This window comes from Apostichopus japonicus, chromosome 9, assembly GCF_037975245.1.
Source record: "Apostichopus japonicus isolate 1M-3 chromosome 9, ASM3797524v1, whole genome shotgun sequence".
NCBI classification, from domain to species: Eukaryota; Metazoa; Echinodermata; class Holothuroidea; order Aspidochirotida; family Stichopodidae; genus Apostichopus; species Apostichopus japonicus.
Genome location: NC_092569.1, coordinates 15,613,076 through 15,627,475, shown reverse-complemented (window position 1 = coordinate 15,627,475; position 14,400 = coordinate 15,613,076). Strand labels below are relative to the sequence as shown.

Sequence of the window (14,400 nt, the reverse complement as noted above, 5' to 3'; positions counted from 1 at the left end):
TCTAGTGTGAAAACCCTAAAAGATAGAGTTATATCATATTATTGATATTACCTTATACCTTGTCTTTCAGCGTATTTGGCAGTGAACCTATTCATTGATTATATCACATACACGTGGTTAACGATTTAACTCCTCTCTAGGATCAAAATATATCCCTTAAAGTGGCCATGACACGAAAATTTCAAAGTCCTATATTTTTGGGATCCATCAAAGAATGTTCTCTAAAACATGTATCAACCAATCTGCCAGTTTAAAACTTGATTTTTCAAGTCGAAAATTGAGAATGAATTTACCCTTTTCGGCGTTTGAAACTTTGTTTACTCGAAAATTTTCCGATTCGCATGACGTCATGTGACGTCACGTTTTGAACACATATTTGTTGTCGCTGCTACGGTACCATTCACGTACACAGTAGACAAGTACACATACCACTAGTAGTTACTAAACAAAACACCGATCACAAGTGCGATATCAAATCAAAATTTCCTGTGAAATGGCGGATCCAGAGCCAAATGCGGCAACCGAAGTTCAAAGTGATTATGGTTCTTCACTAGGCAGTGAAATTGGGCTATAATTAGAGTGCCCTTTCTCATATTCGAAGCAGAGAGTGAAGGCGATGATCATTCCAATATTGAACCGAACGCTGAGGGTGGAGCGGAGGTGTTAGAACCGTATCAGTTCGAGCCTGTTAAACGAGCCGAAATTGAAGCTCCACAACATATCGAAGAAGAAATCCGTTCGAAACCATTGCAAGGAACATACAACGTGGTAAGAATTTATTAACGAAGCATTTAAAAACAAAATCCAGTCCATTTTGTGCATGTGTTGTTGGAATTCGCGGAACACCCTAAACCGTATTGTGCGTTGTGTTACGGTAACTTACAACCCATATGTAGAGTGTGTAGTACTAGTAGGGTTGGTTGCATACTGAAAGTTTGGCTCGGGGATGTAAGTTGCATTATGCAGCCATGCTAGGTAGGCATATGTGTTATTTCATACTCATTATTACTTGGCTAGTACTTTGGCCTGGAGTTTTGCAAATCAATTTTCTGAAACAAAAGAATGTTTCATGATACATGGAAGGTGTAAAATCACAACAAATGTAACCATAACTGTACATTGTGTGCCTGCTTGTTATTGTGGACATCATGGCCAACATTAATACATTTTGAACTTTCATAAATTTTTTTCCCAGGCAGTACAGATACATAGCCTACGGTCAACAGGTTCAATGATACTTGGGGTTCCTAGCAAGACACGTCAGGGTTGTGCTACCATCATGTGCAGTCCAAAGGATCAGAAGTGATTTTCCAGCCAATGGTCATTACACTGGATTCAAGTTGCCAGGAGAAAACTCATTGTATAGGAAGCCTTTCTAAACTACGATTGTGTTGGATTATCAATCCGTCAGGGTTCCCTCAGTGTTGATATATTGAAATTCAAGACTTTTAATTCAGGATGAAAAGGTTATTTTCCAGACCCAACATCAACAATAAAAGAAAAGGCATGTTTTGAAGCATTTGGACACAAGTATTGGCGTGACCGTGATGTCATATAAAATGTGCATAAGGGAACGGGCATTGACCTTTTTAGGGGCATTTACCTCGTTTGATTCGTACCTTTAATCTGGAAGCCAAAATATCCATATCACCAATGATATTTGACAGAAAAGTCATAATAAAGACCAATGGAGTCAGCAGAACTCTTGAATGTTTAGACTGTTTCTTCAGCAGCAGTTGGTTTGTTTTGTAGTCTTTCTTCAAAAACTCAGCAGTACACCCTGTTAATGGTCTTCGATTGTTTTAATGCGTGTGATGCTGTGTTTCACATTGCCCATCAGTGTTGTACGTGTCGTCGTGCGTGGGTAACATTTTTGCATGTGAGTTGCGTCGTGCAGTGTTTCTTGGTTTAAATAACCCTGTATTGTATTTGCTTCTGGATTATTCTAATTAATTTGTCACAACAACGATTGATAGCGATGGACATGCAACTGCTTTGTAGGCTTAAAGCAAAAAATTCATGTAAGTTGTTTTCTTTTAACCTCCTTTGATGTCACAAATTACATTAGTGTAATTTAAGAATGATAATGTTTATGGAAAGTACAGTTTTACTTTTATGTCATATAATACAATGATTGTTGTTAATGTTAGTTCAGATTGTCCAGAATGACTGTCTAGAACTGATATTGAATAAATTTTGTTCAATGATTTAACACTTGAACTATGTTGTGTGAATTTTTGGCTCTGTGACTTTAAAATAAATCGCTTTGAGATTTAATTAAACAACCTTTGGAATAAAATCTTTTTACCTACCTATTTTGACCCATCCCCATTACCCCCACTCCCTCCACAACATAATAAATGGTTTTCCTGGAATAGGAATAAGAAATTATTGCCATAATTAACTGATCCAGCATATTCCAGAAATAAATTGGGGCACTGAGATTTGTTCACAAGAAGATGTAACCCATCGCTTCTGAAGTTAACCTCATAGCTTATTAGTATACAATAGAGCAATGAAGGGGGTGTTAATTTAGATGATACAGTAAAATCTCTTCGTCTATTGCGACTTCAGTGTAGTAACGCTAATACTATAGTACTACTAGTGCTCGGCGCGCTACCTCCTAAGGATCGCCACTTGCCCCATTGGAGGTTTTCTGTTCCCCGATCTGGTCTTCAGAGTAGTTTTTTGTGGATTACTTGACAGAAGAATGACTTTTTTATGTCGAACCGTTAAAGTCCATTTGTTTTATTTCATAACAAAAAGGAGGGATCGTAGTATGCTTCCGTGAAGTGTTCGCTTCATTCGGAGCTGCATACTGGCTAGGTCCAGTGAAATCGGCGCTGGTGTTGTGCACTAACTTGGTCATAATCGCCGTGTTTTTTTTCGTCCTTCAGCCATGGATGAAGGCTAATTGCATGGGTAATGATATTTATGCAGCCCCAACAACACAACGGACCGGCATTTCTCTCGGATAGTTTACAACAGTTGTAAAACAAACTTGAAATTTCTAACGATATAGCATAATACAGTGGTTGTTCTCTCAGTGTAAATGTGCGTGTACTGTATATGGAACGGTATGATCGTCGCGCATCCGATACATGCCTGAGCTTTGCACGTGTGTTCCTAACATGACGTCATCATTGTCTTGTTGTGAAATCGCATTCTCAGATATCTATTTTCGGATGCGAATATTAAAACGTTAATTACTAATTAGTCCTTGAGGTTTTCAAGGTGTTGAGGATAGTTTTGAACATAGATTTTCTCATGGATTCAGAGGAAGTTACTCTCGATGAGTTGGATTTTTCGTGTCATGGCCTCTTTAAGTTTACTTTATATTTGTAGTTTAACTTTCTTAATCGAGAGTCGGAGATTTCCTGGATCTCAAAAATATGAATGCATGTGGAACTGTTACCTAATTTTCTAATAAATCTGAAGTATTGTTTTGTGGCGACAATTAAGACCAAACGGGGAAGCTGGACTGACTGGTGTGCGTGTGTCCGGCTCGGGGGGATTGCTGAACTTTGTGATCACACAATTGCAGATCGCTTAGGCCCCTTGTTAGTACGTTAACTTAACCTAATTCCCGGCAGATGTGGTTACGACAGCTTGACTGCTTCAAATGAGAGAGTTATAAACAGTACGGAATATTTAGTGACCAGCAAACTTTCCATCCAATCTATCTTGTCTTTAAAAGAAAACTTGAAATATTTTCCCCTTTTTCTGTTTCCTTTTTGACTTGATAGACCACAGCAGTAAATTTAGTATAACACTGTGACGGATGTATCGTAAAACGTAGTGTCAAGTCAACGACAGCATGCTCAGAAGTTAAAATAATGACACACTCCTTTTAAGGACTAAAAAGTAACGTGGTGCTATGGTGTCATGTGGATGTGAAATAAATTAATAGCTCTCTTCTGAAAAACATGATCATATCATCTGTCGACTGATCAATTATTTCACGGTACCGTACGTCAAAGGTTTCTATACACCACTGTACTAACCTTTAGTCAATTCTCGTATGGATCAGACGGCGTCAACTGCTCTAAGACTTCATTTCAACTTCAGCCTTTAAGAAGTAACTAGCTTTGACAATGTTGAACATATTTGGACAACATCTTGGAGGTTTAACCTCTCTGCTTTTTATCATTTCTATTTCAAGCAGTGTTTCTTCGCAAGGAGGGGTAAGTGTTTTCTTTTTCTCTTGCTTCTAAGTTCAATCGATACTTTAAAAAAATTTAAACTTGAACCTACTTTGTATATGTACATATATTCTTTATACTTCACTACAAGAGCAGCTGGAAAATTGTTATGTTTATCATTGATACATAGTGATATTCGCGTTTATAGATGAACAAAACGTAAACTCTTTGCAATGGTCGCTCGTAGATCAATCTCTAGATAGATAACAAAATTCATCCCGATTTATTAACTTTCAAACAAATGTTAAAATATATTTTCAATTAAAAGTGTCTTTGTCCCTCTCGTAGTTTTAGTGTAAAATAAAATATATTCATAAGTGAGTTTCAAGTTTTTTTCTCAATCTTTATACAATCAAACTTTTTCGAACGAATCTAAAAGTCAAGTACATTTGAAAAATATGATCATAATTATGAAAAGAAAAAAAAAGGAATATATGTTGTTTAAATTTGTATATAAACATATTTTATTGTAACATATTTAAAAGAGGTAAACGGGTCTCACTTATTTGCAGAGCTGATGTTTAAGTCTGATGAAAACTGAAATTTAATCTACGGCAATAATCACTTCTACTTCGATTCGCAATTATATATTACATAACTTTAATCAAAACCTATAGTCAGCACACGATAATTAGTCAAAGACTCAAACTATTTCGTAGGTGCCTTATGTGACCCGTGAAGACAAAGCTTACAGAAGTGTTGTTGTTTTTTATTGTTTTGTTTTTTTCTTGTCCCAATACCATCATACCTAACTGAAAAACGTCAACTTCAAGACCTGTTTGTAACATATATATATTGTTTATATCTTTGTACATAAAAACACTTGTACATAGAAACCTTCAATTAAACGATGCATTTTTAAACACTTCTTTAAAGCGAGGGTGATGGTTAGCCATTGACTGTAAACTAAATGTAACGATGGAATTGTAAAAACATCCATAACATCAACTAAAACAATGTTATTTGACTTTTTTATTATGTTGATATGGTCTGTATATAGATCATTTATGGAAAATAAAAACATGATAGCGAAACTCGTCTTAAAATAACGATAATGTATTCTAACTTAATCCATATCTCTCATGCTAAATTAAAGACAAACTTGATTTAGTTGGTTTGCACAATGGGATATCCAAACCCTTTCGTTTACTCATGAACCAATTTGAAATTACTCTTCAATATTTCAACTGAGAGTCAAAATTCAGATTTATTTTTAAGGCAGTAAATACTGAGTTCCAAATATGGAAGATATACTGTGTTTGTAATTACAAGGTATATGATAAAGACTTATCGTTATTACATTGTTACTAGGAATATATCTCATTCTCTCCCTCCGACAAAATTTCTAGTAATTTACATTTACTTAGATTTGCTGCATTCACATTATCAGTGTATAGGATATCGTAATGCCCTCAAAAGAGTTGAACCTGTTTAAGATATTCCTCCAATTTCCTTTATCATAAAATCTAACACAAAGTACGTTAAGTAACCATCTATGACAAAGTTCTTATGTTTTAGTCTTTAAACGCAAACGAAAATGTAACCGTTTAACGAAAAATATTTTAAGAAATTATTTTAAGATTGATCACAGTAGAACGATTTCTTCTTGTTTCAACAAATGAAGAAACCGATGAGACTTATTTAATAATTTTGTTGTTTTTAATTTATTCCAGTTGATCTATTTCGAAATATTAAGTACAAAATTGAATTAGTTGGTCTATTAAATGGGATACCCAAAGCCACTCGTTTACTCATTAACCATATTTTGAAACTACTCTTCAATATTTCAACTGATAGTCAATCATGGAAAATAAACTTTGTTGTTTTGAGATTACGAGGTAAATCGTAAAGACGTATCGTAATAAAATTTCTACTAGGAATATCTTATCCTTGGTAATTTACATTTATTTAGAGTGCTGCTTTTGCATTCTCAGTGCATAGGATATCGTAAGGTCCAAAATCGTTAAGAGCATAAGTTGAACGACTTCAAGATATTCCACCAATTTCCATTATTATGAGTTCATAAAAAAAGTCATAACATAGCCATCTACGATGCTCTTCTTATGTTTTAGTCTTTAACCGTAAACGATATTGTAAGTTTCCAAACCATTTAACTGAAAATATTATTTGAAGATTAGTAGTTAATTTGTCCAAACCTCGCTGTTATTAATCAAATTAAATTAATCTTGATCATGATTAGACACTTAGTTTTTCGTAAATCAAATGAAGAAACCGATGAGACTAATTAATAATTTTGGTAACATCATCAATTTTTCAAAGCCCGAGAGATAAGTTTGATAGTAAATGCATTTGAAATCACATTTGTAAATTCAAATTCCATAAACAGCATTTCTCTGTTACTATTGGAAATACAATTTTGTAAGAACAATTCAACGTTTAGTTGGCTGATTTGGATTTATGACTTGTCGAAAAATGCTGTTTCAACCAACGTATAAGGCAGCGGTCTGTTTCCTATCTCCTTCGGAAAAGGCCCAAAATAACCATTCATATTTTTATTAAATCTTTTTCATAACAACGCAAGGCTCACAGCAGCATAGCTGTAACTGATTTTCGAAAAGAGATAACAAAATTTGTATACAGCTTCTCCATAGACGTATACACCGTATAAGAACTTTAAAACCATTATGTGTATAGAACATTTAATCATTAAGTTTTACAATGACTTTAAATTTACAGAATAAAATGTAAAGACAAATAAGCAAAGTATCGTTATAATCCCTATACTATTAACAAAATGATACAGTTTTGATAAAGTATAAGCATTTTTTCGCATTTGTGCAGTGGGTGTTGAATTCTGAACGTAACTTTTTAATATTCATCATTAATAACTTCCTTAATATGAAAAAAATGTCCCTTTTCCTATTTTTTAACAATTATTCCAAGCTTTCAACTACTCTACAAATTCAATTCCTTACCGTTATCATACTGTTTTAATTTTCATTTAAAATCATCAAATGTAGCACAAACAACAATTATATGTCACATTTCGGCTAACGGTATAGGAAAAATAACAACAGCTTGACAAACAGATATTAACAAGTCATACTGAATTTGAATCATAAATTGTGACGGTTACGTTTGTTCCACGCTAAACCTAACGGTAATTCCAAATGTTTGAGTTTCACCGCATATTATTTCTACTGTTTGGAAGACTACGAAGGTTAGAAATGACTTCTGTAAGAATACTTGATTTCTTATAATTCTTAATGATAACATAATTGCAGGTAATTCAATAACTCCTATAGACTGCTGTAATTCACACAGTAAGTAACAGTTAACAAAGAATCATTGACGTTAGCGAATAATTTAAAAACGTAAAGTTTATTTGTTAAAAGCATAACAAGTTCATGCTAAATTTCATTGAACGTTAACGTAAATAAAATATTGTCAGATCATTCTAAATATTGTCGATATGCTTGAGAATTTGTTGAAGTATGAAATCAAATGTAATTAATATTTATTGAAGGAAGCCGTTTGGTTTAACGGAAAATCAGTTTTATTAATTATTGGCGGAGATGAAAGTAACTAATTTACATACACATTTATATTGACTTGATGATTTCATCAATTGAAAGGTGTTGCAACAAGAGATTATAATAAATTGTTGTATGTGAAGGTCCAGTCTGTGATGAAATGTTCAATTCATACATAAGTATTAGATTTACAATATTAAAATTTGAAAAGCCTAAGAGAACTTTGGTTCAACTTGTCTGTACAGTTAATGTTTATAGTTAACTGTCTAAGATAAAGACAGTTTGACGTTACCGGTATACTACTTCACTTCAAGTTATGAATAACAATCATCATTGATTTTTTTTTTATGAATCAGAACTGTTGACAGTTTCAGATTTACTCGTGATCATTCCACTCCTTCCCGTTCTGAAATAAGGAGAAAACAAATTCTTTGTTTTAAAAACAAATGCTGCTTTGTTTATATCACACTAATTTGATATATTAATTTTTTAGTTTTCCGTATCGGGTTATGTGAGAATTTTTATTACTCAAATGAAAGAAGTAAATTTTATTATTTCAAGGAGGAAGAGAGGAAACCACCAAAGTTTAGTTGAAAGTATAAACAACACGAAGCCTCACGAAACCTCAACCAAACAACCCAAAACTTAGGCTGAACATAAACCTGTAACGCCATTATTTTTAATACAGACTATATAATTACCAAGGGTTTGGTCATTAGTGTATGTTTTATAATGGTTTCGTTAAACAATTAAAACAAGATATTTGTGTTTTATGTTTTAGCCTCACCTTCAAAGTGACGTTCGTGATGAAAGTTCCGGTAAGTTTTCTGATATTTTATATAAAAGCGGCTTTTGAGCTGATATTGTTAAACATTGTCGATTGTGCTCCATCTTTATTATCAGTAACAAAATAGTTTATTATCTTGACTAGTCAACATTATTAACATCCATTATGTATATGGTTACTCGAGCTTTCTATGAATTTCTATTTGGTCTTCTAACTGGGCAACTACCAGTTTATGATTTATCTGGACGTCGAAATCTAATGTCATTTAATACTCGTTGAAATAATCTTTATTTGTGTAAAAATATAGGCCGGTGATATTGCGACGATTTGTTCCCACTCTTTTCTCGATTCGTGTCGGTTTTACTTTTGAGATTTGTTCGTCACTACATAGTAACAACTTTTTTACACAATAAACCTTTTGTTTGGAAGAAATATGTAACATCATAGAATAACCAAAACAACTTAGATGGCAGAACATACAGGCGCTACAAACGAGAAAGCAAATTTTCAAAATATGTACATCCAGTTCGTATGTCAGAGTTGATATAGGAAATGCATGATGGCAACGTGTTAATAAATTTTGAATTGTTAACCTTTATGTCTTGATTTATAATATCTGATATGTATAGGTTCTCACGCACTTTCAGATATGCGATACTTTGTAAAACAGAAAAGTTGTGCAAACAAAGCAATTACTTACGTTCATCTTGCACATTTTATACGGAGTTTGGTAACTAGTCGGTAAAAAGTTTGATATATTCATATGATTTTTCTGATTTATTAACAATGTCTACTTTCAGCGTCATCTTTCTTCTTCTATCAACGTGCTGAGTATCCAAGAGACTGCCTTGAAGTACTAAACCAATGTTCATCTTCTAGTATCGATGGTGTTTACGTCATCAAACCAGACGGCTATATTGAACCTTTCGAAGTATATTGTAACAACAGTCTCGGTGATGGTGGATGGACGGTACGTAGGTTTACAAACAGTGTCTTTGCCATGTTACAAAACTATTTCATGTCCAAATGATAATTGGTTGTCTTGTGGTTTTATAGCAGCAGTGGAAAATGATAACACTTTGTTAATTAATCACTGAAGAAATAAGCTTATGATTTTCATATTATTTCAACAGGTCATACAGCGGAGGCACGACGCATCAATCAACTTTAATCGTTCGTGGGAAGAATATGAGAATGGGTTTGGTTTTCTCTCTCAAGAGTTTTGGCTCGGCAATGAGAAGATATCGTACATCACCAACCAGAAGAAATATCAACTTCGTATGGACCTGACTACAGAGTCCGGTTTGTCATTCTTCGTGACGTATGAAACCTTTCGAATCAGTGACCGCTTCAGTCATTACAAGTTGATCAGTACTGGACGATATACCGGAGAAGCAGGTAGGTAGTAAACTATGCCTGCATGCTACATTGTTGAATTTCTGACGCGTTACCTGACAGTGCTGTTAGTGAATGTTAGTTCATTCTATACCCAAGTTTGTTTATAGTTTCAAGGAGTAATTTCCGGCGATCAGGTTTAACCTGAGCGACCATCATGTGCCATTTACCGAAGACTACGACACGACTTTCGGGGAGGGATAAGCTTGTCGTACTTCTTGTTGTTTTTACACTTCTTTTCTTTCTTTTGAAACATTGAATTTACATATGTAAAGACAATTAAGGCACAATGAAGTTGAAATAACCAAGTAGAAACAGCTTTAGATTTTTCATTAGCAAGAATTTCGTAGGTAACACTATACAAGTCTTGGTGATAAGGCGGCTGGACTTGAAATTTTTAAATCGTTAACCAATGAGCTAATACTCCACAACTTTTTTTGGTATTCCTCTTCTAGATACATACTTTCAGTGGTGTCCTACCAACAAGATTTTCAACGATTGTAAATGTGAAGGTTCTTGTGCTGACCCTAGCTGCACAGAATCATGCAGTGATACACCCACATGCGTTTGTCCCGATGGGTTCTTGATGGACGACGATGATGAATGTATACCTAGATATAACTGTAGCTGTTATATACAGGAAGCAGATGGTGGTCAAGGGATGGTCCTTGCGGTAAGAGTCGCTTCTTAGCATTAGTTGTTCAGGAGGTGGTCTCACTATTCTGTGTGAGACAGATAAATTCATCATGACCTTTTCTTTTCTGATTTTGAACGGCGACATGGCGACTGGGTTCAACGATTCACTGTATGTAGCTTTTTGAGTTTTAACTCTCGAACTTTAGAAACGCGAGCGATTACTCGTTTCGATTAACACTGCATGCAGATATCAAATGTCATAATCACATATAATATCTTAATACCAAGTTCTTTAACGGTCGTTTCTTTCGTCACAGGAAGGTGATGTATACGTGAACCCTTCTTGTACTAAGCGATGTTCTTGCAACAGCGGTCTGCTAAGCTGTGACGATACATACCAGTGCAGTCCTAATGGTAACTGTGAGGAACGACAAGGCATATTACAGTGCTACTGTAACACAGGGTACACGGGCGATGGAGTCGAGTGTACTCAATCCACTTCCGTCGACTGTGGTAGATTCAGAGGAGCAACATCGGATAGTATCCAAAATATACAACCAGCTGGGTGGACAAAAGTGCCATTCGAGGTCGTGTGCGATGACTCAGATGGAGGTGGTTGGTTGGTATGTATCTTTATTAATTTCATATTCAAAGATTGACAAAAGAAAAACCTGTTTTGTCACTAATGACATTATTATTATGATTGTTTTTTTGTTATTAATCATAGTTACGTTTATTTTGTTACTATAAACTTTTAACTATATATAAAATACATCTTAAACAAGTATGCCAATTTGAAACAGTTTACAGATTGGTTGATGGAAATCTGTATGACAAGAAAAAATCTGTCTACAGTATGTTTATTTTTGCTGCTGAACATTGGTCTAAGTGTTCTTAAAATAGAAGTATTATCCAAGATGAGACTCCTTTTTCAGATCCATGGGTTGTTAGTGACAATGAGGACAAGAAAATTATGTAAACTGAACGAGGATATCACAACGTGGACAAATACAAGCATCCTGAAATGTAGTCTAATTCGTTGATTACTGAGTCTCCTTTCTTGTTTATATACCTATATTTACAGGTTTTCCAGCGACGTGTTGACAGTAGTTTGAGTTTTTTTAGAGTTTGGGATGAATACAGAGAGGGTTTCGGACTTGTCGACGGCAATTTCTGGCTTGGCAACGATAAACTTGCAGCATTGACGAGCCAAGGCGAATATGAGCTAAGGATTGAACTCGAATCAAAATCTGGGCAACATTACTATGCTAAGTATAGCTCCTTCAGCGTGGGCGATGTGGATACTAATTTCAGACTCAGTGTTAGTGGTTACGATTCTTCAAGTACAGTAGGTGAGTGATTCTTCTACTTCCAAACCAGATCCTAAGACACGCAATATGTGTCTACTTGAAGCCGGTCTGATGACAATTTACGACATAAAAAACAGTCCGCCAAAAGGAAGTTATGGTTACATGTGGAACAATATCCTATACAATTGTAATTATTGTTAACTGTGCGAACAAGCCCAATAGAGAGCGTTGGACATGTCACTTGGTTTGAGTGTCAGACCACCACATTACCTCAAAATATTCCCATGGATGATATATGCATTCTGTACCACCAGATACAATCTTTTCAAAATTGTTGTCGACAAAGGCATATTTTACTTTCTGATCTTTGCAGCAAATGGTACTTGTTAAATAACAAAAGGACCCTTTTTACTCACAGTTACTTGACAAGGGGTGATTTTTATAATCGAAATAGTTCTTTATGAAATGTAACACGTCCAAGCTTTCTGAGAGAGATAAACCCAGTAAGGTGTATTTTCCAATACATCAATACACATGAAGAGATACGACTCTCGGAGCCTTTTTGTAATCGTAGGTGTGTTGGTCGCAACAACCTACAATTCACTACTAGACTGCATTGTATTCGTGATAAATCATATAATTTCTATCTTGCTTCAAAATCAATATTATATCTCATTTTTAATCAGGTGGTATTGCGTGGTACTGAGAAGTAAATATGGCATAATAATGTTTTCTCTAAGTTGTAGAGACATTCATTATTATGTTCAACTCCACATGCAAGATTATCAATAATTGTTTTGCGAATACAGAGATAAATATTTATGATAACTACTGACAAATTGAAGGTCATATAACTTCAAATATTACAGGGTAAATCCCCAGACTATGAACAGAGGCAACAAAGCAATGTCTGCCTCATATACAACGTATACAAGCGACTACACTTTAGACATGGGTTTATGGATGGAAGGGGTCGTGAGAGGTTACTAGTTTATGATAAAAGTCGCATTAACATTGCTGATAACGAAATTGAGTTTTAGAATACAAAATAAAACAGGAAATGCAACATAATTACACTTTTAATGGTTGTCAAATTCTACCGGCTTCGTAGGGTTTTTACTTCAATGGAGCAAAGAACATCAATATCGAAGAATACACAACTAATTTACAAATTACAGAATTCCTGTTTGTACCTTATAGTATTGTCGCTATACTTTTAGCAACATATCATAAGGTTTTCTTCGCCAAAAGCTTGGTAAAAAGTAAAATGTTGATAGAACGGGAAAGAATAATCTAGGTTTAAGTACGGTAGCGTAAAGGGAAGGTTTACGTCCATAGGGTAGGTAGGGTTAATGTAAATAAACGCGCTGGGGACTTTTAAGTGCTACTTCCTCCTATTCCCAATGAGAGAATGTAATCAAACAAGAAATACACAGAAATTGCTGAAATTTAAAAGACAACAATTTATTTTCTACCATCGTGTGATGATAAGTATTATCTATATATGAAAATGTATATTAGAGACTTAATATATCATAATGATAACACGTGGTTTCACGGCTAGTCCGATCCACTCTTCAATATTTTGGCAAAGGCAGTGAACAACGCACAGTTCTAAGTAAGTAATCTCAACTATCTTTCTCTTCCTTCCCTAGGATACGATGCAATGAACTATCACAACAATCGTGAATTCACTACACGTGACCGTGACAACGATGCTTATGGTAGTTACAACTGTGCGAATTATGGAACTAATTATCGGAGCGCATGGTGGTACGGTTATTGTGAATATAGTGATCTCAACGCGCCATACAGCGGTGTCAGTGATACCATCGAATGGTATAATTTCCCTGGCGGTAATTACAACATTCAGTCCACAGAAATGAAAATACGGCCTCGCTCCTGATGTTGTTAAGATAACGAAGCAAAGGGACTCGCAAAGCTATTTCACGCTACTGAGAAACGGTCTCATTAAGTTGTAACATATTAATGAGGCAACTTACGATACCAGTAACTCGCACATCAGCAACATTGTTAGGTTTTGTTGCTTGTCTCAAGATAATTTGATACCAAATGAAAATGGTTTGTACCTATCATTTACTGGGAAAGCTTTCATTGAGGTCCATTGTAATATTTATATATAATACTATAGTAATAGCACATGTTTGGCATAGCCTACCGGTTTCTGGCATTGTAAGTATTTGCCGAGTATAGAAAAGTACCTTAAGTGTTAAACATTGATATGTACTATATGAATAAATGTGACAATATAATGATTTGAAACACTTACTCTGTTGTATCTTATTTTTTTAAGACGTTTGATAAGTATAGTGGCTGAAGTATATCGTCCAGATTGCTTCAAAACAACGTAAGGTCACAAAGATGTAAATCTGAAGTTCATCACTCTTTTAGTTTAATTAATTTTCTAACATGAAATTCTTGCAAAGTAAAGTTTCAAGATTTTGTTTAAAAAAAAAAAACATTTCTTAGCACTTGACTAGTTTGAATTTCATTTCCTTTTATCTCTGAATAACAGACATGCAGTTAGGATTGAAACTAACTTCATATTTTACCTG

General features: G+C 34.6%; 1 protein-coding gene and 2 long non-coding RNA genes across 3 annotated transcripts in view; all 3 read left to right on the top strand.

Annotated features, from left to right (window-relative positions):
* Window positions 1-14,400, top strand: part of LOC139972923 (uncharacterized) — a 37,670-nt gene that overhangs the window by 19,847 nt on the left and 3,423 nt on the right. The window lies entirely within an intron of this gene.
* On the top strand, window positions 158-2,212 carry LOC139974050 (uncharacterized). The gene is made up of 2 exons (XR_011795374.1): window positions 158-768; window positions 1,196-2,212. It is a non-coding gene; the product is annotated as an uncharacterized lncRNA (long non-coding RNA).
* Window positions 4,080-14,109, top strand: LOC139972918 (uncharacterized). Its single transcript, XM_071979228.1, has 8 exons — window positions 4,080-4,184; window positions 8,478-8,514; window positions 9,284-9,453; window positions 9,617-9,881; window positions 10,334-10,551; window positions 10,832-11,137; window positions 11,599-11,866; window positions 13,480-14,109. The coding sequence occupies exons 1-8, from the start codon at window positions 4,095-4,097 to the stop codon at window positions 13,728-13,730; spliced, it is 1,605 nt and encodes a 534-aa protein (XP_071835329.1). The 5' UTR covers window positions 4,080-4,094; the 3' UTR covers window positions 13,731-14,109.

Bases quoted from the DNA above. Each gene is read 5' to 3' on its own strand.
- LOC139972918 (XM_071979228.1), top strand. From the start codon at position 4,095: ATGTTGAACATATTTGGACAACATCTTGGAGGTTTAACCTCTCTGCTT. The intron at 4,185-8,477 runs GTAAGTGTTTTC...TTTATGTTTTAG, and splicing joins GTGTTTCTTCGCAAGGAGGG to CCTCACCTTCAAAGTGACGT. The intron at 10,552-10,831 runs GTAAGAGTCGCT...CTTTCGTCACAG, and splicing joins GTCAAGGGATGGTCCTTGCG to GAAGGTGATGTATACGTGAA.